The 24019-nt window shown below is 59.1% G+C and overlaps 1 protein-coding gene across 2 annotated transcripts in view; it reads right to left on the bottom strand.

Annotated features, from left to right (window-relative positions):
• Positions 1–1129: 1129 nt before the first annotated feature.
• CUX2 (cut like homeobox 2) overlaps positions 1130–24019 on the bottom strand; it is a 67093-nt gene continuing 44203 nt past the window's right edge. Inside the window, exons 2-20 of one of the 2 annotated variants that reach the window (XM_072880075.1) lie at positions 17951–18029; positions 12955–13092; positions 12636–12762; positions 11699–11775; positions 11551–11617; positions 11221–11269; positions 10346–10450; positions 9456–9647; positions 9288–9346; positions 9082–9130; positions 8874–8973; positions 7991–8626; positions 6945–7046; positions 5261–6036; positions 4638–4797; positions 3745–4014; positions 3320–3508; positions 2938–3211; positions 1130–1882 (exon numbers count right to left, since the gene is read on the bottom strand). In XM_072880075.1, the coding sequence (XP_072736176.1) occupies positions 1222–1882; positions 2938–3211; positions 3320–3508; positions 3745–4014; positions 4638–4797; positions 5261–6036; positions 6945–7046; positions 7991–8626; positions 8874–8973; positions 9082–9130; positions 9288–9346; positions 9456–9647; positions 10346–10450; positions 11221–11269; positions 11551–11617; positions 11699–11775; positions 12636–12762; positions 12955–13092; positions 17951–18029 (4110 nt within the window). In that variant the 3' untranslated portion in view covers positions 1130–1221. Of the gene's footprint in view, positions 1883–2937; positions 3212–3319; positions 3509–3744; positions 4015–4637; positions 4798–5260; positions 6037–6944; positions 7047–7990; positions 8627–8873; positions 9131–9287; positions 9347–9455; positions 9648–10345; positions 10451–11220; positions 11270–11550; positions 11618–11698; positions 11776–12635; positions 12763–12954; positions 13093–17950; positions 18030–24019 lie in introns of both variants that reach the window. The other variant, XM_072880074.1, reaches the window with a different exon arrangement.

Consider the following 24019-nt stretch of genomic DNA (forward strand, 5'->3'; position numbering starts at 1 on the left):
CTGGCACAACACCCTGGGGCTCATCCCGGCTTCACTGGCAGCCACCGCCTGGGGACACGGCTGCGGCGAGGGGCTATTCCTCCTGCCCGGGCACTCTCCCTAAAAAAAAGTGCTTCAGCTGCAAGAGCTGGCTGTGATGCTGGGAGCAGCCCCGAGCAGGGTTTGACCCCCGCACGAGCGGGCAGCTCATGATTTTTGGGTGCTCGTCCCCAAGCACTGGTGCCCCAGGTGCAAAGCTTGGAGGCTCCATCTCTTTCTTTCCCAAATGGACAACAGCAGAGCGTGGGGAACCGGGATCCCACGGATGTCCATCCCCAGCGAGCCGGAGCCGTCCCCAGGCATCACACCTGGGTACCTTTTCCCATCTTGCTCCCAAAATTGCAGGCACAGGTTGCTTTCTTTGCTTTTGTGTTGTTTTTTCTCTTCCTTTGGGAGCTGGCAGGAGCTGCACCATGCCGTACCAGGGCTGCCACCGGTTGCCGGCTGGAGGAAGCGCAAGGGACAGCGTTCGGACCATGCTACATCTTGTTCCAGAAGGCTATTGCAGACATTTCTACAACATATACAACTGCACGGGACATTCTGTGTTACAAAGGTTTCAAAAAACATAAACCACCAGAACTAAATACATACTTGATGGCATCAAGGTGTTTGCTTTAGAGTCTTCAGGGACTATGACGCAGTCTCTGGCTGGGGCAGAAGCGATGCAGTGTCTTACAGACAGAGGTGGAAACTGCTTGGCAAAAGTTTATTAAATTTGGTCAGTCTCATAGTGCTTCTTGATGGCTTTGCTCAATAAGTCTTTTCTGTGGGGTTTTTTTTTTGTTTGTTTTTTTTAATCTCATCCAGTGGCAAACTACAAGACTTCAGTGTACATTTAATGACACGACTGCTACATCATCTTCATTTTATAGCTATCTTTAATATCAAAGCAGCTTAAGCTGTTAATAAATTCCAAAGTATCCTTTTATTAAAATATCTAAAAGAGGTCTATAAATATTTTTTGTTTTTTTCTTTTCTTTTCTAAAATTGTTCCCAGTTTTTCACATTTAAAACAAAGTGGGGGGGTGGCTTCGTAGCCAGGGCCCCCCCTTTCCATGGGCGGTCCCCTCCGTGGCGCCGGCCGCTTGTCGCCTCTTGGTGCGCGCTGCATTTAACAAAATATATATATATATATATATGTGGGCGTGTATATATATATTTAGGGCGGCGGGGCGGGGCTCAGAACTCCCACTCGAGGGCCTCCTCACGGTTGGCGGCCCGCTCCAGGCGGTGGATGATGTTGTTGAGGTTGGCCATCTTCTCGTGGCGCCGCTGGACGCTGGTGCTGAGCCGGGGGCCGGGAGCCGGCGGTAGCGCCGGTGAAACTGGCCCGGCGGAGGACGGCCCCGGTGAGGCCGAGCCGGCGAGGCCAGGTGAGGAGGCTGCCGAGGGCGATGTCGGGGAGACCTCCAAGCTGCAACGGGATGACCCCGCGGAGGACTGGGAGCTGTCGGGGTGCGGCGGTGGTGGCGGTGGGGGTCCCCCGGCGGCACCAGCACGGCCCCCCCGCCGTGGGAGGCTGCCGGCGCTGGGGGCGGCGGCGTGGGGGGCTGCCCCCTGCTCCTCCTGGGGAGGTCCGGTCCCCTCAGCCGCCCTGGCCGGGCTGCGCGAGTCCCGCCTGCGGCCCCAGCTGCCCGCCTCCCCCTGCTCCTCCTTCACCTTCACGGGCGCAGCGGCGCAGGGGTGCTCACCCCCCCCGAACACGGGTTTACGGTCCTCAGCGTCCGAGTTGGGGCTGTGGGGGGCCCGGCGCCCAGGGATGGCCGCCCCACCGCTCTGCTCCGGGTCCGTGTCGTTGTCCTGCGCGCCCTCCACCAGCATCTCCCGGCGCATCCGCGACCTGCCGGGACACAACCGTGGAGGGTCAGCGACCGCCACCCATCGCCCCGTGTCGCGGGCACTGCACATCTTGAAAAAGCACCTCCAGCCAGAAAAACGCGACGACATCGTTTGAGACGTAAAACCCCACCTTGTTGGCCTTTAAAACATTTTTCTGGGGGAAAATCACTGCCGCTTGAACACGGGGAACAGATTTTGCAACACAATGGGCTGTTTCCAGCCAAACCGACCCAGTTTTGCAAGTGTTTTCCGCTATGTTTTTTTTTGTTGTTGTTTAATATGTAACATTTTTCAAAGGTTTATTTTAGGGTAGTTGTGCTTCCCGAGAGCAGGAAGGGCTTTTCTGGAACCACGCGAGGGGACAGGTCGTGGGTTTAGTCAATGTTTCACCAAAAAGCCCGATTCTCCAAGCTTTCCCCCGCACTCCCCACACGATGGTTTCGTGTGAGAAACCTCAGCTGGCTCCCATAAATATTGACCATCTACTTTGTGCTGCCTGGGGGGAGTCGGAGGTTCCATGGACTCGACGCAAGCACTTACGTGTCTTTTTATACTGGTTTAATAATAGGGGAGGGAGCACAACCGGGGCTGCTGACACAGAGAGCGGGGGGCTCTTGGTGTGGGTCTGGGGAGGATTCAGGAGCCATGTCCTCCAATACCGCCCAAGGATAAAGCCCGTGCTGCTCCCCGGGGCCGGGCTGCTGTGGGGATGGATCCTGTGCTCCAGGAGCCTCCATAACGCTTTCCCCCACCCATCGTGGAGCTTCTGCTCAGTGGCAGGTGGTGTCCCGCACCAGCGAGAGGTGGACATGAGCATGGTAACCTCTTTAGATGCTCAACTTGACTTGGTCAAGGTGGTCAACACCTCTTGACCAGCCGCCAGCCAGGGCACACGCAGTGTTTCGGCTGCAATCCTGCACCTGGGGACCTCCGGCGATCACGTGTGGGTCTGCATCTCCCTGTCTAGGCAAGAGGGACCAGGAGGGCTGGAAGAGGAACAGTGACACCACCTTGGCACGGCACCATGAGACATCTGAAGCCCGGGAGCACCCGTACCTGTAGTTGTGGAACCAGTTGATGACGGTATTGGTCTTGAGGTTGAGCTGGAAGGAGAGCAGCTCGATGGTCTGCTGGGAGGGGTAGGGCTCCAGCTGGTAGGCTTTCTTCAGGGCTTCCTTCTCCTCTGGGGCCAGCACTACCCGTGGCTTCTTGATCTGGAGGAGGCTGAGGTCCTGCGGCTGTAGGCTGGGGCTGGTGCACTCGGAGCGGGCGCTGGGGGACTCGCTGTCTGAGCCGGCGCTCATCAGCCCATACCGACGTTTCAGGTAGGCTGCAGGAGAGGAGACCCAGCTGCGCGCCGCTCGCCCCCCAGCCCGGGGAGCCCCCCCACTTGGCCAGCATCCCGGACCTGGGGGGGCTGCATTGCCTTGACCCTCACCTTTCTTCTCCAGCTTCTTCATGTCACGTAGCTTCTCCACGTTGTGGGGGTCGTTGAGCCAGAGCTGCATACGGACGAAGGGCTCCCTCCCCTTCAGGCTCAGCTTGTGCCATGGCTTGGGCCTGGAGAGGAGATCGGACACCGAGCCCTGCGTCAGGCCCAGGATGCTCTCCCCAAACAGCCGCTGGCCTGGCAGAGGAGAAGCAGAGGTGGTTAGAGAGGGGCAGAGCGGTGGGGCAGGCACTACAGTTCCCCCACAGAGCGGGTGCACCCCGTTTCCCAGGCAGCATCCTCCCCAGCGTGCCAGGATCCCCCCGAGCACCCGCAGTGAACCGGGGGGGTCTGCGGCTATGGGAATTGGGGTGATGCATCCATGCAGCCTCACCAGCAGCTCCCGAAAACCCGGACAGGGAGAGGGTCCGCACCTAAATTGTTGTCCGTCAAGACCTCCTTGACCTTCTTGGTGATGGAGTAGGTGTCCAGCTCAGGGGACATGGCAACGATCTCCTGGATGCCCATGGGTCCCTGGCTGTTGGGGTACGTCTTCCCACCCAGCGCAGGCGTCGACCGGCTCTCGGGCTGCTGGTTTTCTTTGCTGCTCTCCAATGCCAGGGTGAGGGGCTCCTGGCAGCCCTTCTCGTGCTCAGCAGGGCTGGGGGGCGGCGAGGGGGATGGCTGGGGCTCCGCCGGGCTGGCTGCGCGACACCGGGGGAGAGGGGTCAGCGGGGATGGCGGGAAGGGAGAGCGGTGGGGGCCTGGTGGGAGCGGGAAGGTTATTTGGGGGTTGGACTAGATGATCTATAGAGGTCCCTTCCAACCCAAACCATTCTATAATTCTATGATTTTTGGGGTGCCCGTGGCTCTGCCCTCCGGAGAGGGGGGATGCCAGCCAAATTTTTCTGGCAGCTATGGCAAAGCGGGAGGAGCCAGTGCAATAGTTAGAGAGAAAACACCACTAATATAAAAAAACCCAGCTACTTCTTCATGCCAGGCACAAAGCCAAGGATTTTTGTTGTGGTTTTCCTTTTTTTTTTTCTTAAACTAGATGACTTTCAAACCCCATTTCTGACAAAATAACATTTGAGGATCTGTATAACAGCCCTAAATTGTCTAAGCGACTAAATAAGGGGGCTCAAATGAGTTGGATGCATCAGAGGAGAGGGGGATGAAAGGGGCTTCCCAGGATCAGGGTGCGGGTGGGGGTGCTGGGGGCCGCTCTCCCCAGCGCTGGGACGGGGGTAGGGTGTGTGGGGCAGATGCAGAAGTGCCGGGAACACTGATGGCACATGGGGACCATGGGGACAGCGGTGGCACTTACCCTGGGAGGGGGTCGGCTGCTGGCTGACGCCTTGGCCCAGCTGGTCGGTCAGCCAGAGCTGCATGCGGATGAAGGGCTCCCGACCCTTCTGCGTCAGCTTGCTCCATGGCTTGGGCCGCGACAGCATGTCACTCACGCTGCCCTGGGACAGCCCCAGCACCTAGGCACCGCGCAGGCGTCACCCGCCGGGGCCGGGGCACGCTCCCCCCTGGCACCAGGCTGCTGCCTGCCTTCCGTCCCCACACCGAGGGAGGGGAAGCAGGCTGCCGCACGCTGCTGCGCTCACGGCCCCGTGGCATGTCCGGACCCCTTGGCCCCAGCCGCAGGTGCTGGGACTGTGGTGGGTCCCCCTGGGATACCCAGTGGGCTGGGAGGATGGTCCCTGCAGGGCTCTGTGCAGGGGACAGGGCGTTCCTGGTGGGAAGTCCCACCGACCAGTTGGTGGTGGCCACTGAGAGACCGCTTGGGTTTGGGTCAGACCCTGAGGAATCAGCATCCTCCAAGGGGAAACCCACCGGGGAGAGCGGGAACCCTGCAAGGAGCCGGCGGAGGCCACTGATGAGCCCTGGACTCTGGGTCACGGAGCAGAGGGGACACCGGACCCCCCTTCTCCAGGCTGGTACCTTCTCTCCGAAGATCCTCTGGCAGATGCCGTTCTTGGCCAACTTCTCCTTGACCTGCCGGGTCAGCTCCAGCGTGTCCACCTCCCTGTACATGTACATCTCGTACTGCTCCGGTGTCAGCGGCGGCACAGTGGGCTTCAGGGTCCGCGGCACGTAGGCAGGGTAGTAGGAGAGACGACCGCTGGCTGCCGGCTCCGTGCTGGCTCCCTCCGCCTTCATCTCCGTCAGCCGGTGGGGCTCGTCGTCTGCCAGCGGCAGCTCATCCTCGTTGGCGCCGCTCTCGCTGGGCTCGCCCCGTGGCCAGCCCCGGCCGTTGGCCATGCTGGAGTAGCTCGAGGAGGAGGACGAGAGTGAAGGCGAGACGGAGGTGTAGGGTCGGCTGAGCAGGCTCCGCTCCGATGCCCAGTGCTGGTCGAAGTAGGAGCCGGCATCACCGATCTCCGACTTCACCTTCCGGATGATGCTCTGGACAAAGGCGGCAGGTGAGAGGACAGCCAGGGGCGTCTGCGGGGTTGCGGGGCTGGCCCCGCTCCCCTCCTCCTGCTTGACGTAGGTCGGGACGATGTTCTGGTTGACGGCAGCCAGCGTGGAGCGCTCGGTGGGCGGTGTGTCGCCGGGGCGCCCGCTGCCCCCCGACTCCATCTCCAGCAGCGCCTGTTGCTGTGCCTGCATCTCCCGCCGCGCCTGCTCCAGGATGCTCTTGATGGCATCCTCCGAGCTGCTGCTGCCTGCCCCGTTGGCCACCGCCTGCGATGCCGACGGCGTTTTGGGTTCGCCTGCAAAGAAAATGGGTGAGGGGAGCCCCGAGGCACAGCACGCATCATTTTAACATGCGGCCATAATTCAAAATGCAGGAAAAGAGGGATTTTTAGCCCAATCCGGTTCAGAGCACTCTCCATCAAGAGGATGCTCTGTGCAAGTGCAGATCAGAAGAAGGACCAGCAGCACCCGCAAAGCAAAATCTGTGACACCCCCAGCTCTAAACAAGCTTCTTTTTTGAAGACTGCAAAATAAATCCCATTACCAACGGTGGCAATAGACAAACATGTTTGTTTTCCCTGTCTGTTTTTCCACCGTTCCTGTCTAATTTAATTCTTTGGGATTCCGCTTTCTCAGCAGACTACCTGTTCTAATGTATTTCATTTCTTGTAATTGACTGCGAGCGCAGCTGCTTTAATGATTCCTCGCGCCAGATGGATCGTGCATCCTCATTTAATCATCTGTTTTGGGGCAGGGAGGGGAGGAAAGGGTAGATCCAAAGTTTCTGAAAGCCCAGGTACAAATGCGGCTGCATAGAGAGTCTTCCGTCCCTAACAGTATTTACCAGCATTTTGCCCCAAATCTCTATGGATGCCAGCGGGAGAAATGCCAAATAAAGCCCATTTTGGCCCTGCCACGGCTGGTCCATCCCGGGTGCTGGCTCCTGGCCAGCTGCAGGGTTAGTCCAGGGCCACCCTGCCCAGGACCATGCCACAGCTGCCGGGCTTGGCAGGGGCTGGCTAATGTTTCCTAGGGGAGTCAGAAACGCCTGCGCCGGACACTGTCGGTTTTGTGGGTGTTTCGGCGTGCCGTGGGACCAGCAGCCACGCAGCACCCAGCTGCCAGCACCCCTTTGGGTGCTGCTCCCATGGGGGCAGAGGGGGTGCTTGGTCGCCCCCGGGGCCACCCACACGCCGGCACCTACCTCCCTTCTGCGACTCGATCTCCTTCTTCGCCTGCTCCAGGATGCTTTTGATGGCGTCGTCAGAGCCGGTCTCTGGCGTCCTGATCCGCGGCGTGATGCTACCTGATCAAAGAGGCAGGATAACAGCTTTGTCACCGGTGCTGGTTTTACAAGCTCCGCTTGTATGTCAGGAAGTATTTACTGCTCCTCATGTTCAGTTATTTTTAGGGATGCTGGTTTTAAGACAAATGTCACTCCCGATTAGTCACTAGCCAGAGCGTGGGGAGCCCCAGTAGCCCCAGCTGCCAGCTTGTCCCTCTGGCATGGCATCTCCTGGCCACCTTGCTCGCCCCATCCAAGGGCACCCGCTCCCCACCGGCACGCAGGGTGCTGAGCGGAGACACGGGCACGGGGACCACACTTCCCCATCCCTGGCACCGTGCCCTCCCGCAGATGAAGGGTTAACGCTGAATCGGATCCAGGGGATAAACCGGAGTCCTCTGGGTTGAAATGCCAGCAGATGCCGCAGGGACATGAGTGACCAGCCACCACTGCTGCCACCACCGAGATGGGGCCAGGAGCCGCTGTCCCCGGAGCTGTGCATGCAGGCGTTGGGGCGTTACCGTGTCGCGGCAGTGTCGACACCGCGCCGAGGTCCCGCAGCATTAAGACTTCATTATTTTAACAAAATATTCCCGAGCACATTGATTCATACACCACGAAAAAGCCTAATGAATAATTAAATGGCACTTGTCAGAATAAATGAGTAAAGCACGTCCGGGGATGCAGCTTCCACGATGGGCTGTTGTTAATCGCTACCATTTGCCAGGGCTCCATCCCACCCCGCAGCAAGCGGAGGGACCGTCAGGGACAATCCCCGAGTGCCACCAGTGACTCCGCGTGGCATCACTGCTTATCTTGCCGGCACATCACAGGCTGGCGGGCATCCTCACCGCGGCACGGGGCACCCCGGGGTGCTGCCGGGGTGCGCTGGGAGGGGATCCCATGTCACCGCCTGCAGCATCCCGGGGCAGGACCCGTCAGCCGGGGCCACCCCAACCACTCACCTCTCTGGCGCACCTGGATAGTCCTCAGGGCCAGCACGTTCTGCTCGTCGGAGAGGAACTGCTTCATCTTGATGAACGGCTCCTTGCCTTTCACCGTCAGCTTGCGCCAGGGCTTGGGCCGGGCCAGGATCTCGCTGACAGAGCCCTGCGACAGCCCCAGCACGTAATGCCCGAAGACCCTCTGCCCGATGTTGTGCTTCAGCAGCTGCTCCTTCACCTGGAAGGCGATTTCGGCCGTGTCCAGCTGCTCCTCCTCGGCAGAGCTGCCGGCGCTGCCCTCAGACGGCTCGCCGGGCGGGCTGGCGGTGCTGGCAGCTGGCGCGGTGCCGGGGGGCACAGCACCGCTTTTGGCCCCGAAGAAGGTGGAGGGGAAGGGCGGCCCCCCCCCGGCACTCTCGCTCTTGTAGGCAGGTGGCAGGAGGTGGGGGGCCTTGGGGTCCCCCGAAAGCCGCTCGCCCCCTGGGAAGGGGGACAGCGAGAAAGTCCGGGGGCCGTCGGGGGCCAGGCCGGGGCCGGGCAGAGGCGGGAGGGGAGTGGGGGAGGCGGGTTCGTCCGCCGGGGCGTGCTGGGGGGACGGATACGGCTGCTCCATGCCCAGCGAATCCTTCCCCGACTCGTCTTCAGAGTGATCCTCCTCTAGAGATGAACGAGAGAGAGGGAGACGCACTAGAGTCCCCCTGGCCGGCAGCCCCGGCACGGCCTCGCAGCAAAGCATCTCCTGCCTCAGTTTCCCCAGGTGGCATCCCACCCCTTGTCCATCTCCCCGCCCCGCTGCTGGCTCCGGGCTCCTTCCCACAGCCGGGGCAGAATCCGGCCCTGCCACCCACGTTCCCAGGGATGCTCCCAGTGGGACTGGGGATGCCACACGACCGGGGGACCCTACCAGTGCTGGTCAGCAGGCTGGGCTTCTCCAGCAGGTACTTCTGGGAGGGGTAGAAAGCCTCCTTCCCCAGCAGCAGGACCTCCTCTGCCTTCGATATGCTCTGCAAGGAGCCAAGCCGAGATGGGAAAGGGCGGCGGAGCCACCGGCGGCAGGGCTGGCACGCGCGCCCCAGCCTGGCAAGCGTGTCAGCGCGCGCCGCGGCACTTGCCTGGGGAAGGCTGCAGCTGGCAGAGGCCACCTTCATCGCTTTAAGGATGCTGGGAGGGAGACAAGGGGGGTGACTCGGCGGGCACGGCTTTTCGCTGCTGTCAAGCCGCCGAGTGTTACGGCTGCTGAGTGTGCCGTGGGTGCCGGTAGCACCCGGCCGGACAGGGGACAGGCAGGCAGCAGGCATGGATGTCGGTCGAGCCATACCTCAGCTCCGTTTTGATCTCCTCATAGTCCGCCTGCGCCTGCAGCTTCTCCTCCAGCTTCTGCGGAGCAGAGGGGGGGAGTCCTCGCAGCCGGCTCCTGGCACACACCCGGGACGGCCGGACCCGCGTTCCCCCCTCCCCGGCAAGCCCCCAGCCCCCATGGGCACACCTCGATGGCTTCGTTCTTGGCAGCCAGCTGCCCCTCCAGGTCGGCGATCTGGTTGGCAGAGGACTCCTCCAGCTCCTGCAGCGAGCTCTGGAGGTGTTGGACGTCCTTCAGGAGCCGCAGGATCTCCCGGTCCTTGGCAGCCAGAGCCGCCTCCAGCCTCGACCCTGAGCACATGGAATAGTTCACTTTGTCCTGCCGGGAGAGGGGACACCGTCAGCTCCTGGCTGCCCAACGCGGGGACAAGGCCACCCTCCCCGTCAGACAGCAGGAGAGCCCAGGATTCAGCCCCGCGGGACAGGGACCCCGGGTGGTGCAGCCGTGGGCAGTGACAGACCTTTCCTCTGCCCTTACAGGTCTCCCATGTCTGCTCGGTGCTATGGGAGCGCGCATCCCCCCTCCCCGGAGGAGGCTGGGGCTGCAGGCAGGGCATGGCCAACCCTCCCACCCCATGGTGGAAGAATGCTTCCGTCATGGGCATTGCAGGCTTGCTCCCAGACGTGGTGGGTGCTCCCAAACGCAAAAGGGTGCTCCCGAACGCAACGGGATGCTCCTGAGCACAACAGGATGCTCCTGAACATGCTAGGGTGCTCCTGGGTGCTCTGGGGTGCTCCTAGCTATGATGGGGTGCTCCCAAGGGCAGTGGGATGCTCCTGGCTGTGACAGATGCTTCTGGCTGTGATGGGGTGCTGACGGCCCCAGTGGGGTGCTGTCAGCTGTGATGGGGTGCTGCCAGCCCTGAGGGGTGCTGCCGGCCCCGATGGGGTGCTCCCGGCCGTGATGGGGTGCTCCTGGCCTTGATGGGGTGCTGCCAGCCCTGAGGGGTGCTGCTGGCCCCGATGGGGTGCTCCCGGCCGTGATGGGGTGCTGACAGCCCTGAGGGGTGCCCTCACCCCAGCAGCGCCCGGCGGGGAGCAGCAGGCCAGGCGGAGGGAGCTGTTCACAGCCGCCAGTTGTTCCCGCAAGCTCTCCACCTCCCTCTGCGCCGCCTCCGCTCGCTGCAAGAGAGCAGAAAGCGCATCAGGCCGGGCACCCGTGGCTCGTCCCACCCCACACAGGACAGAGTAGGGCTCCAGGATCTGCACTGATCCGTGCCTCTCCTGAGCATCCTGCTCCCACCACCGCCTCCGTAAGCCCGCCCGTGTATTTCGGCTCCCCACGTGCTAACGCAGTTCCCAGTCCCCATCCCTGGGCGCCAGCAGCCCACCTCCAGGACACTGCCCTTTTCCACCCAAAAAGCCATATTTACATGCAAATTGCTCTTTAAGCCTCTTTTATTATCCACGGACATTTATTTGTACCTACATTTTCCGAATTAAATAAAACTAATGAATAGGAATAGATAAGACCAAAGGCAATGATGCCAGAAACCAACACCAGGCTGGTGTGGGTCGTGCCCTGAAACACCCAGGAGAGGCTGGAGGTGACAAACGCCGGCTCCAGCAGCCGAAGTGGAGCCCGGTGGGAGCTCAAACACAGCAGTGACCCCCAGCACGGGATAGGGGGTCCCAGTGGGCTGGTTCAGAGGAGCCACCGGGTGAAGGAAACCGGAGTCCCCCTTTATAGGGCTTCCCAGTCCTGGAGCCTGGACACCCCATTTTCAGGGACAGACACCCAGGCCACGCAGATGCTCGGGGTGCTGCGGCGGGTGCAGCGCCCAGGCTCTGCGGGGTGAAGCCTGTCAGCCCTGGGGGGCCGTGGCTGAGCGTGGCACGGGGGGAGCGGGGTACGTGCCCTGCGCTGGCTGGAAAGTCACCTCCCGGCTCACCTGGTTGGCTTTTTCGAGGTTCGTCATGATCATGGCTACTTCGTCTGCCCTGCGATGAGAAAGCAAGAGGCGTCAGCCGGCGCAGAGGCAGAGGGACACAGCGGCAGAGGCAAAGGGACACTCTGTGGCCGGCAAGGGCTCCTGCCTTAGGTTTTGGGAGCCCCCATGACTTGGGGTGCTGCTGCAGTCGCTTAAAGTATCTCAGCTCCTCAAGTCATTTAGCAGCACTGTGGGGATGTCCCGGCACTGCTGCGCTGCTGCGGGTGGCTTGGCTTAGCCTCGGGCACGCCAACGGCCTCCAGGCACAACCGGGCATCACCGGTGACTTACTTGGATGCAGCTTCCTCGTCGTATTTACACCGCAGCTCCAGGAGCTCTGTCTGGGTGGCCTTCAGCGCTGGGAAGAGGAAGAGGAGGGTGAGCCGCGGGGTGGGGGCTTGGCCCCCCATGGCCGGCAACCCCTGCCCTGGCCCCCTACCTGCGTGGAGCACTTTGATCTTCTCCTCTGCCTCCCCCAGCCGAGCGGCCAAAGTGACCTGTGCTTCCTGCAGCCCCCTGCGAGAGACGGGCATCAGCAACGTGCCGGCGGCACCGCGGCCGTGCCGACCCCGCAGCCCCGCACGGGTGCACGGACGCTCCCTCACTGCGTCCCCATCGCTTGGTGATGCCGGGGGACAGACCCGCCGGCGGATGCCAGGATGCGTTCAAGCCGTGTTCCCCCCTGATGTTAAGGGGTTTATTGCCCCGGGTGTAAAAAATTCACTTTGGGCTGAAAATAGTCCTGATCCCTGCAGCTGAAACCCCTCCGATGGGGGCGGGGATGGCAGCCCACCCCTGCCTGTAGTTAATTGGAGGGGGAGAAGCAATCAGGGAAAAGTTATTCTGCATTATTTATAGCCTGCACTTGCCAGGAACTTACTCACAGAGATCTGCAATTTAGGGTTTAAAGATTCCTCATTTGTTTCCCAGTGCAGCGTGTTAAGGAATAACAATGAAGGCACCGGGAAAGCCGGGAGCCTCCAAATTAAAAGGCCATTTAATGAGGTTCATCCACCGACCCGGATTTAACCCATTTGTCCGAGCAAAACCATGTGCCAGGGAGACAGTGCGAGGGGCTGGCAGGAGGGACCTGCCCCGCTCTGCCCGCACCACCGCTGCCCAAAAACCGCCTGGGAGAGGGGACAGACGGACAGACGGACGCTTGGAGCACCCGAGACTGTGTGTCAAGTTTCCAGGCTGGATGTGTCGGCTCTCAACCCAGACAGCAAAGGAGGCGCAAAGGGAAGGAGGAGAGGGAAGGACAGACGGACACCCCCGTGCAGGAGCAGGAACAGGAACAGAGCCATGTGTCCCCCCAGCACCCCAAAATGACCCCGGCTGCAGGGTGTGAAGCCCCATCCCCAGGACTCACGTACTTTTGTTTTTCTGCCTCATTTCTCTGCAGCAAGGTTTCTGCACACAGTGCTTTGCCGTCGATGCCGGAGAGCGGGGGCTCGGCCGCTGCCGCGAGCCCGGCCACTGGCGACGTCCCCTCTCTGCGCTCTGCGGGGGGACAAGTTTCACACAGCTGTGCGGGGGACAGCAGCAGTGGCCGCCAGGGACCACAGGCCAGGGGACAGGTCCTGGCCCTGAGAGCCCCTCCGCCCCGGGGATGCTCGAAGGCACGTGGGGCAACCCGGCTGGGGACAGCCGCTGCCACCTTTGTCCGACGGGGTGGCTGGTGCCAGGGGGTACCTTTGGTGCCGACAAGCTCCGGGTGCTTCTTCCAGGGGTGGCTGAGGTCCTTCAGGGGGGTGGTTTCAGGCTCGAGGCGCTGGAGCTGCTGCAGCCGGTCCTCCAGGCTCCGGGCAGCCTCCAGCACAGGAGCGGGGTCTGTGGGACACGGGATGCGGTGGTGAGCGGCAGGGACGCCCACCACCAGCCCTCTCCCACCTCCCCGGGGACCTGCTGCCCACTCCCCTCACCAACCACCCCAGGGCAGCTTAAAACCAGAGTGGGTGCCCCCCTGGCCCCGGGGCACCCCTCGGTTCCACGCTTTCCATCGCCAGCCCCACGGGACCGGCAGGGCTGCATGGGGGCATCACCTCCCCGAGCGAGGCGGTGGCACCCACAGCACCGGTGGCCCTGGTGCTGCCAGCGCCGGCCCGTTTGGGCACAGACAATGGCGGTTTGTGCCGAGGTAAGCAGGTGCATTCAGAGCCGTCCATCTTCCCTCTGTCAGCATTACACCATCATTAGCTAGTGTCTGCTCAGCAGGGTGTGCCATTATGTCTCCCAGGGCTGATGTAATTATACATTGACATAATTAACCCAGCAAGCCCATTAAGCAGGCCAGCTAAAAATTCATCTATAATTATTTGTTGTGTGCATGCTAATGAGTCCATCTGCACTGCCATTGTACAACATGAACAAATTAATTTACAAGTCTGGATTTTTTAATAAGTTCAAGAAAATGCCTCCTATTGAGCCAGGTTAATATAGGTTTGGGTTTTTTTTTTTTAGAAAAGGAGAGGAAAGAAAATAGATTTGAATTCTCCAGGGTCAAAAAGTTAGACAAACAGGGAAGTGGGACAGAGCCGGGCGTGCTACTGTACAGCAGGGATGCATGGCACGCATCCAAGGGTGAAAAATAATAACGGTGATGGGAAAAAAATCAAACAACTGGCTGCCTCTGCTCTGAACGGGATGCAGAGCGGGTCTTCTGCTCAGCAAGTCTCCGTCTGAGACAGCAGCGGTGTGGGATGAAGGGGGTCTGGTGCCACCGTGGCCATGCCGTGGGATTTGGGCTGGTCTGGGGCTGCACCGGCACAGCCCAACCACAGCACTGGGCGTCTTTGGGGTGAACCTGCCCGAAAGACACAGGATTTGGCCTGTGATCCTTGCTGCAAGTGCCCAGCATGGATGCTCCTTGCAAGTGAGCGAAGTCAAGACGTGCCACCCAAGATGGGGCTTGGGGGTCCCCCCGACTCTGCCGCTGCCCTCCCATCCCACAGCACCGCAGCCGCGGGGTGCAGGGCCCCACAACACTCGCCATGTGGCTTCCCTGCAGGACCAGCAACTGCCAGACCCTCTGTGCTAATGCCGAAAGCCCCCGCAGCATCCTTCTCCACGGGGAATGTCCTCCCTTCTTTCTGCTGGATGTCACAGAGACCCTGCAGACGGGCCGGGATGAAAGGTTTATGCCCAGAGCTCGGCCGCAGGGACCCAGCCAGAGGCGGGTGTTGAGCCCTGCTGGCACGCTGCCGGCTTTGGCACTGAATCGGGGACTTGGCTCCAGCTGGGACCTTCCCAGGCTGCTTGCGGTGTTTGGCCGGTGCCGGAGCTGCGGCTCGGCATCTTTCGGGCTGGTTCCCCACCCAAGGATGCGGGAGCACGCCATCAAAGGGGGCCGCAGCGATGCGGTGTGGCCCTGAACCGGACTGGATGCTCTCACAGCCATTAATAACACCCATAAGTACTCAAGCTGAGATAACGATATGGCTAATTAAACCCCGCGCTGCAGGGCCCCAGCTCACAGGCTGCGGGGGCCAGGGGTGTCCCCTCTGCTCCCCCAGCCCCGGGGGCTCCGTGCCAGCCCACGAGCTGCCTCCGCAGGGATAAACGCCGGGGCAGGCCCTGTCCAATCCGCGTTGGTAACTCCTCTCACCTCCATGATGAGAAATAATATGGGAGGAACTGGCCCAAGCAATAAAGCTCAGGGGATTTTCCTTGCGTCAGCATTTTCCCTCCCGTGAGCCGCAGCCCTGTCACTGAAATACAGCCAGCGCGATCCCCCAGCGCGCTGCTCCCCATTTGGAGCCAACATCCCAGGATAATGTGGTTGGGAGCGGAGCTTTTAGAAGGGAAAAGAGCCAGCAGCGCTTCGGCTCCACTCCCTACATCAGCTGGGACAGCGCTGATGCAAAACGCCCGGCTGGATTAATTACATCGTGCTAATACCACGCTGTCCATCCACTGGGAAAGCACTGTCCTTGGCTGCGGGGCCGGCTCCGCCACCACATGCGAGGTGTCCAGATGCAGCAAGGGGCTGATTCGGCACCAAGCATGCGCCATGCTTGCACCATGCTCACGCCGTGCTTGCACCAAGCTTGCGCCATGCTTGCACCATGCTCACGCCGTGCTTGCACCAAGCTTGCACCATGCTTGCACCATGCTCACGCCGTGCTTGCGCTGCCAGCGAACAAACCCTTCTGCTGTAGGGCCGGAAAGAGGATGCGCTTGAAACCGAGCACAACGTCTGCTCACGCCAAGGCACCGCAGATGCCACGTGCCGTCACGCTCTGAGCCACACGGGAGGGCTCGGGACACTGCCCACGGTGCAGGGGATGGTCCCCCCTGCGCGGTCACAGGCCCCATGGGGACAGGTTAGAGGAGACGGCGCTGACGCTGCAGCCGACGGCGCTGACGCTGCAGCCGAGCGGCCGTGCAGCTGCGAGCCCCGCTGCGGCGGTGACTCACCGGTGGCACAGCCAGGTGACGGGTGACACAAGAGAGGCACGTGCCTAAACAGGACCTCGGGGCACCGCACGCTCCGATGGCAGCTCCCACATGCCCAGGGGCCGCGGCGTGGCATCACCCACCGACGGCGCAGCCAGCTCGCGCTGACCCATGTGCCAGCAAGTCCCTGCTGCAAACCTGCTGCCCAGGCGTGCTTATCTATTGCTCCATATGCTCATCCACTCTCTCTATATACATACATATATATATATATATAAAAAAAATAAGTGCTGCCACTAGCTGGCGTTATTGGCTGTCCTTTAGTGGCACCGGTAGTGCTGCAGCAGGGACAGGGCGGTGGGCAGTGGTCCCTCTGGTGTCCCCAGCCCCGGTACGGGGGAGCGGGGCTGGGGTCCTTTCCCCGTGCTGCAGGGGGTCTGGGCTGCCAGCAGACCTGCTCCTGGACACCCCCACCGCAGCACCACACAGCCACCGGAGCAGCTCGAGGCACCGTGTGACAGCGGGACGGGGCGCGAGGTGTCCTGGGTGCTCGTCACCTTTTCCTGAGCATGCACGGCTCCAGGGAGCACCCGTGTCCCCAGGGAGCGGCAGCCCTTCCCTGTGCCAGGGCCCGGCCGCTTGGCCCGGCCTTTGGCGGAGGTCTCCGTGCTGTGGACTGAAGGGTGACATCTACCTCACGCTGCTGTCTGGCTCCAAGAGGAGCACGGGGCACCCACGGGGCACCCACGGTGCATCCACGTGCATGCACAGTGCATCCACGGTACCTCCACGGCACATCCGTGCTGCCGTCACCTCTCCCACCGGGGCAGCACCTCCTCCGCCACCCCATCCCAACCTGCTCAAACACATCCACTACCAATCCCTCCACGAGTCAAAGTCAGCCTTAAATCAAATCATCCCCAACAACAATGACATTAATTATGCTTTTAACACATTTTACTGCTTCCCCCCTTCCCTTCACGCCACATCTGTGTGAACAATATCCAAAAGATTTACGGTTTTCTCCCGTAATTACAGACACACAGCCAGCTCACTTATCAAAATACTTGCTGAGCAATCAGGCTCCGTTACAGTCTCTGCCAGAGATTTGTGTTGACAGCAGCCATTCAAAGCAAAAAATGTCGAATCAGGACTTATGTGGCGCTTGTAAAGTATTCCACAAAGAGTTCGCCTGTCGAGAGACACACGGACATGTAACAGACGGGGACAAAATGACGGGCGGGAGGATTTGGGGAGCAGGAGGAGAGAGGGGAGCAAGAGCCGGATGCTGCGGGAGAGCAGAGAGAGGGGAGGAGGAGGAAGGGGGGTGCAGAGGTGACAGGGGAGCAGTTTTGGGGTGTGCATGTGTGTGCATCTGTGTGCATGTGTGTACTTGTGCGTGCACGTGTGTGCATCCATGTGCATGCATGTGCACGCATGTACAAGCAGGAGGAGCACGGCGGGCGAGCGCGGGAAGATAACTGGGTTCTGGAAACTGAGCTGACATTTGGTTCTTGTAGCACAGGAGAAAATTTAATGAGGACAAAAATATGTCTCCCTAATTCCCCTAAGAAATCATTAAAACATTTTGTTATTCCTAAATGTCTGGAAAATGAATTAGTGGCCCTGCAGGAGCCCTTCTGCGCATCTTCAGCCGTTTGCAGCTCTCCGTCCTCGCTGTGCCAGGGGATGCTCCGTGCCGCCGTGCCCAGCACAGCCGGCACCACCGGCTCAGAGCACGGCAGAGTCCACGGCAGGGAGCGGGGAGCAGCGGGGAGGAGGGTCCCAGCCCCTCACCCGGCCCTAGCACCGACTCTGCCAACACAAGTCTCAGGGTTGCCCCGTGCCTCAGTTTCCCCCTCCCAAGACTTCAAGCGGCACCCCGGATGCGGGGTACACGCCGGCACAGCAGTGAAACGGGGAAAGCTGTCCCCGAGCCGCGGCTGGTGCCAGGAGCCGTGCTGCGAGCCGGCGCTCAGTCGTTTTGGTTAACTTACCGTCAAAAAGACAACTGGGGATAGCCGCAGTGTTATTACAAGGGCTGAGCAAATGTATTCCTTTCCTAATGTCAAGATGCATTTGGCTCAGGGGCTGAAACACAGCGATGGCAAAAGCTGTTTCCACTCCTCTCTTCGGCTGGTATTTCCAGAGCACCATGCGCGAGCGGAGGTCGGCGATGCCAGCCGCACCGGGGATGGGGCTGGCAGCGCTGCCGCGGTCCTCGCTGGCTCCTCTCAGCACCGGCGCCGGCACGCGACTCGTTAGGCAGCCAGGTCGCCACCGCGTTGCTTACCTGGAGCTTCGATCAATTGCTTGTAAACGCTCAGGAAAGCCGTCTCAGCCTCCTTGCTTCTCTTACTAAGTGCAATCACCTGCAGGGAGATGGAAAAAGGGGGTGAGAGATGGGGTCAGACAAGGGAACTGTCTCTGCTGGGCTGCCGGGACCAGTGCCACCCATGACCGGCACACGGGTGCCCCCCGGCACAGCTCTGTGCCCGCTCCGCACCCTGTGCAGCCACTCGCTGCCTTTGGCTAAACTCCTCGCGCCGCTGCCACGTCACATCGCCCTAAATCATTGATGCGCTCTGAGTAAATTAAAATTATAATTTAATGTCGGTGCTTAAATAAGAAATAAAGAAGCCTGCCTGTTGTTGGGCTTGCTGGGCCGGATCTGGCACACAGCCCTCCCCGGCCACCCTCCCCAGTACGGCACGGCTGGGGCGATGCCATGGGCAGGAGCGATGCTCGCGCCGGCCCCGTGCACCAGGACCTGGACATCGTGCCCCCGTCCCCCTTGGCTCCCGGGGTGCCAGTGACAGTCGTGCCGCCTGGGCAGCGGGGAGACGGCACGCTGCATCACTAATAGCCGAACAACATATTAATCTGCTGCGCGCTCCCATCCAACATTTATGAGCATGAATCATTTACTCCCCTTAATTTTTCAAGGTGCAAAACCACCTTGGGATGGGGGCTGCTGCCCACCGGGCTCCGGCGCATTTTCTTTGGCAAGGGTCCCCTTGCTACCCCTGCACATCCAGCCCCACCTGCAGCAGATGGGATGGGGTGCCGGTGGGACACATGGACCTCTGTGTCCCTGCTGCCCCAGGGATGGGGGTAACCCATGCCCAGCCAGAAAATGCCCAGTTTGATCCAAGCTGGACACCCGTGCCAATTGGTGATGGAGGAAGAGGCGCCCAGCTGGCATTCACTGCTGGCAGACACACTATTACCAACAGCGGACTAGTCAATTAAACCATTCTTAAGCCACCAATAGGCTAATTATCAAATGAAGCCCAAACTTCGCGCCTCAGCCCTGTGGCAGCTCCCGCGCCGGAGCATCTTTTCCCTCCGCCCGCCTCCTCCATGCCGGCAGAGCTCCTGGCTCGCCCCACCAGCCCGGATTGCGATTGCTTGTCATTCAAACCCAAAGCAAACCGCTCATTTGTAATCCAGCAGCCACCTGAGCAAACCGCCTGCTCCTTCCACGCTCGCAGGCACTGAAGCACAAAGATCATTTTTCTATTGTTAAAATTGTATAAGCCGGGCTTTTTATAGTGTCTCGTACACAAACCTACTTTCTCAGTGCCACGTTTCCAGCAGACGAGGAATCTGGGGGCTTTTCTTCAGCGCTCTGCAAAAATGCTTGGCTTTAGGGTGCTTTAAAATAATAATAATAATAAAGCGGGGAAGAGAGGGCGGAGGCAGCAAGCAGACAGCGAGCGGCACCGCCTGCGTATCGCAGCAGGATAGCATCACGCCTGCCGAATTTGCCGGCGGCATGCAGCGTTGGGGTGGCACAGGGAGCCCTGCCAGGGCTCCGTAAGGATGAGGGGCACAGTGGTGCTGGGGTGCTCCAACGGTGTCAGCCCTGTGTGACCCCCCCACTTTTCCCACACCCTTCGGACTTTGTGCAGGAGAGGAGCGGGAGCCGGCACAGCCCATCGGCATGGCTCTGCCGTGGGGCGATGGGGATGCCCAGACCTGCTCAAGGTGCTCTGAATAGCTTCATCTCCCCTGAGACGGCATCAACCAAAGGGTGCAGAGCAAAGAGCCAGCCCAAACGTGTTCTCCATCACCTCTCCATCACCCGTGCCTGCCCCCCCCGCGCACCCCCAACCTGTGCCAGCAGGGAGGAGCCAGCCCAGACCTCTGAATCGGGCTGTTTCCGCTGAATTTTATTCCTGAAGTCACATCATAGAGACAAAACATTTTTCAAGGGGAAACTTTAAAGCCTTTCCCTCTCCTTGGCAATCCCGATGGAGATCCAAGCATCCCCCACCGGGAACATTGTGGCTCCGGGGCGGGCAGGAGCCTGCAGCATCCCCACGCCGTGGTCCCATGGACCTCGCCTCTCCATGGCCACCCACCACGGGCTCGCCGGGGACAGATCCAAGCTTCCTCCTGGTTCATGCGAAGGGTTGACCTGCCGCTCAGCCCTCCTTCCCAGGGAGCACTCCCAGATGCGGTGTAACACCTTTCCACCCATTAACTACCATCAGCATCTTAACTGGAGCTGCAGGAGCCGCAGTTTGCTGGTGAGGAGGCATTTGGGGGTGTTTCATCAGACAAGGCACTTGGGGGCCATTTCACCAGCCCTGGTTCCTGCCCCGTCCCCCCACGCTGGGCTCTGGCTCAGGGCTGGCACATTTCAGCCTGTATCAGCACCGGGGCATCACTGGCACGGCCAATCGGCAGGATGGCGAGCCAGGCGTCCACTCTGCTCTTTCGGAGTCCCACTAAACTTCAAGGAAATGCCACTGAAAAAAAGATATCTAAAGTTTTCAGCTACCTTTTCCAGATGGGGATAATTCACCAAAATGCCAGGGGTGATTCCTGCCGGAGCAGCTCCACGTGCCGCATGAGCACAGCTCACCCCAACCCTGAAACCGCTGTTATTCCTCAGAGAGAGCTGAATAAACACCTGGAAAAAGCCCACATCAGCCCTAAAATCAAGGTTTTGTAGAAAAAAAACCCTAAATGTTTGCTCCTTCAGGGCAGAAGCTGGCCCAAACCCTGTATCCCCATCTGAGAAGGCGATGTCACCCACGTCCTGCTAAAAAGAGGAGAAAATTGCTAAAAATGGGGGACCTGAACGTCCTCGCACGCAGCCCCAGCTTGATGGGGTCGGGACGGCATCATCCCCTCTCCCCTCATCACCACGATGCCCACTGGTGATGGCAAACCTGCCACCAACCGCTCTCCCTCCGCCCGCAAAGCCCTCGGCAGCCGGCAGCAAGCTCTGCCTCCGCATTATATATCAACGTACTATTAATTTCTATTTCGTCCCCCACTCCGTCTCCCTCCGCAGCATCCACGGGCTCAAGGTGAGGCACGGCAGCGGTGCGGGATCGCCGCCGCGTGATGAATTACATTTACGCGCCAGGTCCTTTTCATGGCTGGTGACTTTCCAGCAAAGCAATTATCACTGTAGAATGCGTAATAGCCTAATTAATTACTATTGTCAGGCTGGCCTCTGTGCCATGATTATACCTTCCGAAGCCAACTTTTTAAACATTTGGAAGCAGAAATGTTATTATAATTGACTGACAAAATGGTAAAACTCCCCCGGCGCAGCCAGTCCGCCTCCCGGTACGACGGCGAGGACCGACTGTCTGAGCATCTCCTCTCCAAAGGCGCGGGATTTGCATTGCACCGGCGGTGAGTTTATTCTTATATCCATGAGATCAAGTGCAGGATAAGTAGCGGGTTATTTCCATCTAAATACTGGTGGCAGCAAACCACAAATGAGCTCTTTTTCAGCAGAGAGGAACAGCTGTCGGGGGAGAAAGCGGCAGCAGAGACCCCAAATGTTGAAGAAAACTGATGAAAAAATACATTCAAGCCTTCACTATTTTCCTCGCTTTTTTTGCTGATGTGTAAAGAAGTCGGGGAGAGCGGGAGAGCTGCGGAGGGGCGAGGGGGGAGAGCTTGGGAAGGAGCCGCTGTCCCAGGGGACAGCTCTGAGTGATGGGGGCCAGACCCCCTGTGCGGCACCGGCCGTGTGCCGGGGAGCCCCCGCCTCGTGCCAGGGTCCTTTGCCACTTTCCCAGTGCCCCACGTCCGACTGACTCCTTAAACCCATCGCACATGTGCACAAATACATCGCGCACCCACAGAGCCATCGCGCACGCACAAAGATCCGTTGCACATGGACGAGCCCGTTGCACGCGCGCACAGATCCATCGCACGTGCACATAAACCCATCGCACGCATGCACAGCCCCATCGCACACCCGCAACCCCGTCACACAAACCCATCTCACGCACAAACCCGTCGTACGCCCACACGAAGCCATCGCACACGCACACAGACCCATCACACGCACCCACAACCCCATCGTGCACACACCCACAGACCCATTGCGCCCACATACAGACCCGCTGCGCACACAAACCCATCGCATGCACGCACAAATCCATGGTGCGCACCCACAAACCCATCACGCAGCCACGCAAACCCGTCGCACGTGGACCTGGACCAAGCACACGCACACGCAGACCCATCGCGCACGTGCGCAGACCCATGGCACGCCCCCGTAAACCTATCGCACGCACCCGCAAACCCATCGCACGTGCACAAACCCTTTGCACACCCACAAACCCACTGCACATCCACTCCCCTTTCCCACTCCTTCCACCGCCGCACCCCCAGCCCATTCCTCCCAAGGCAGAAGCGGCTCACAACGTTTTCACAAGGCCGAAAAGCAATTCATGTCAAAAAGATCAATAATATAAAAATAAAGCCTGAGAATTCTAGTTAAAGGGAACGTCATAGAAATATGTTGTTCACGTTCATGATTCGCAGATTAAAAAAAAAAAAGAATCAATATAAGTTCTTCAGATGATGTTATTTCTAATGAGAAATATACCGAGACTGCTGCAAATAACTGCTTAACGGAGAAAAAAAATGCATTAATAATTTACTTTATAAAGCATAGGATCCCGAACGCAAGAAAATTGCTGCTGGTTCTTAATTTTGTTGTAATACTTCCTGACAAGTTCAATGATGCTTTGGCAAAGTTCCTGAGAGCAGAGTCAGAGGACATTCAGCTCATTAGGTTATTTTTTTTTCCCCCCCTTTTTCCGCAGCACCCCGGCCCGGCCGGCTCCAGGAGAAGGTGCCCACGCTCTTCCCTTTCTCTGCACCGCAGGATTTCTTGGGCTGAGCCCCCAAATCGGTGCCAGCCCCTGCCTGCGGCCAGGCGGGAGCAGCCTCCTGCCTCCTCCCGACGCCCGTCCCCAGGTGAGCTACGGCTTCCAGTCACGACACAGCAAGCGGGGAAAATATTTCAAGCTTATTTTACCATCCTCACCAACGTAATTTAATACACTTTTTTCTTACTGGCTGGTTTAGTTGATTTTTTTTTCTTTTTTTCCTTTATTTTTCTCTCTTAATTTATTTTTTTAGTGCATTTGCTGACAGTTGGCAACTCCAAACCATCTGCTACCGATGTACACGCCGAAACGCAAGGCTTCAGCACCGAACCCAACGCGGCTTGAAGGAGCAGGCTGACTTCTGATGGTCGGTGTGAGAAGGGGCCACCCGGGTGGGTTTATCCCAGCGGGACTGGATTTCTTGCAACCCCACAAAATTATTTTCCTGCAAAATTACTTTCCCGCAAAATTATGCAAAACTCCCCGGGCGGCTGGCGGCAGCGGTCCAGGTCGGCGGAGGAGATGGGCAGGGACGTGCGGGGCTCTGCATCCCCGGTGCGGATGAAGCAGGGTGATGAGGGGGTTCCCCCTGGCCCCCAGGTTCGGGATGGAGCTGGGACGGAGCCGGGATGGAGGTGGGCTGGCCCCGGCACCCTGAGCATCGCAAAGTTTCACCTCCCATTTAGCAGAACAAAACTTTTAATTTAGATGTTTTCATCTATCTATCAGAGTAAAAAAAAATAAGTTTAAAATAATGACTGTAATAAATGAAGGTAATTAATTGTAGTTTGTTCCTTTACTGTCTAGTCAGCTTAATTTTACCTTTTCATCTAATAATGAGAAAATAATTTTTGTGCTCTGAGGGTTAATGATATGTAACTGCAAGAGCTGCTAATTGCATGTTGCAAACTATTCATCAAAATCCCCATCTGCGCTACTTGATTATGTTTGCTAAATTATTGCTTTGAATTATCTTTCATAAAGCAACTTTTGTAATTAGCAGGGCTTTTGCTTTGCTCTTTTCTCCGTCGCAAGGATATTCAAACTTTGTCCGTCTCAAGCTGTTGCCATTAAACTGCCATCACGGGCAGCTTTTGGTGACAGAAAGAAACTGCCCTTTAGCTAATCGGGGGGGAAAAATAAAAGCCGGGTTTATTCTCCACGGGTACGATTTATCCTCCTGGCCCTGCTCCTCCTTCCTTGAGGAA

Source organism: Ciconia boyciana, chromosome 15 (genome assembly GCF_034638445.1).
Source record: "Ciconia boyciana chromosome 15, ASM3463844v1, whole genome shotgun sequence".
Taxonomy (NCBI): Eukaryota; Metazoa; Chordata; class Aves; order Ciconiiformes; family Ciconiidae; genus Ciconia; species Ciconia boyciana.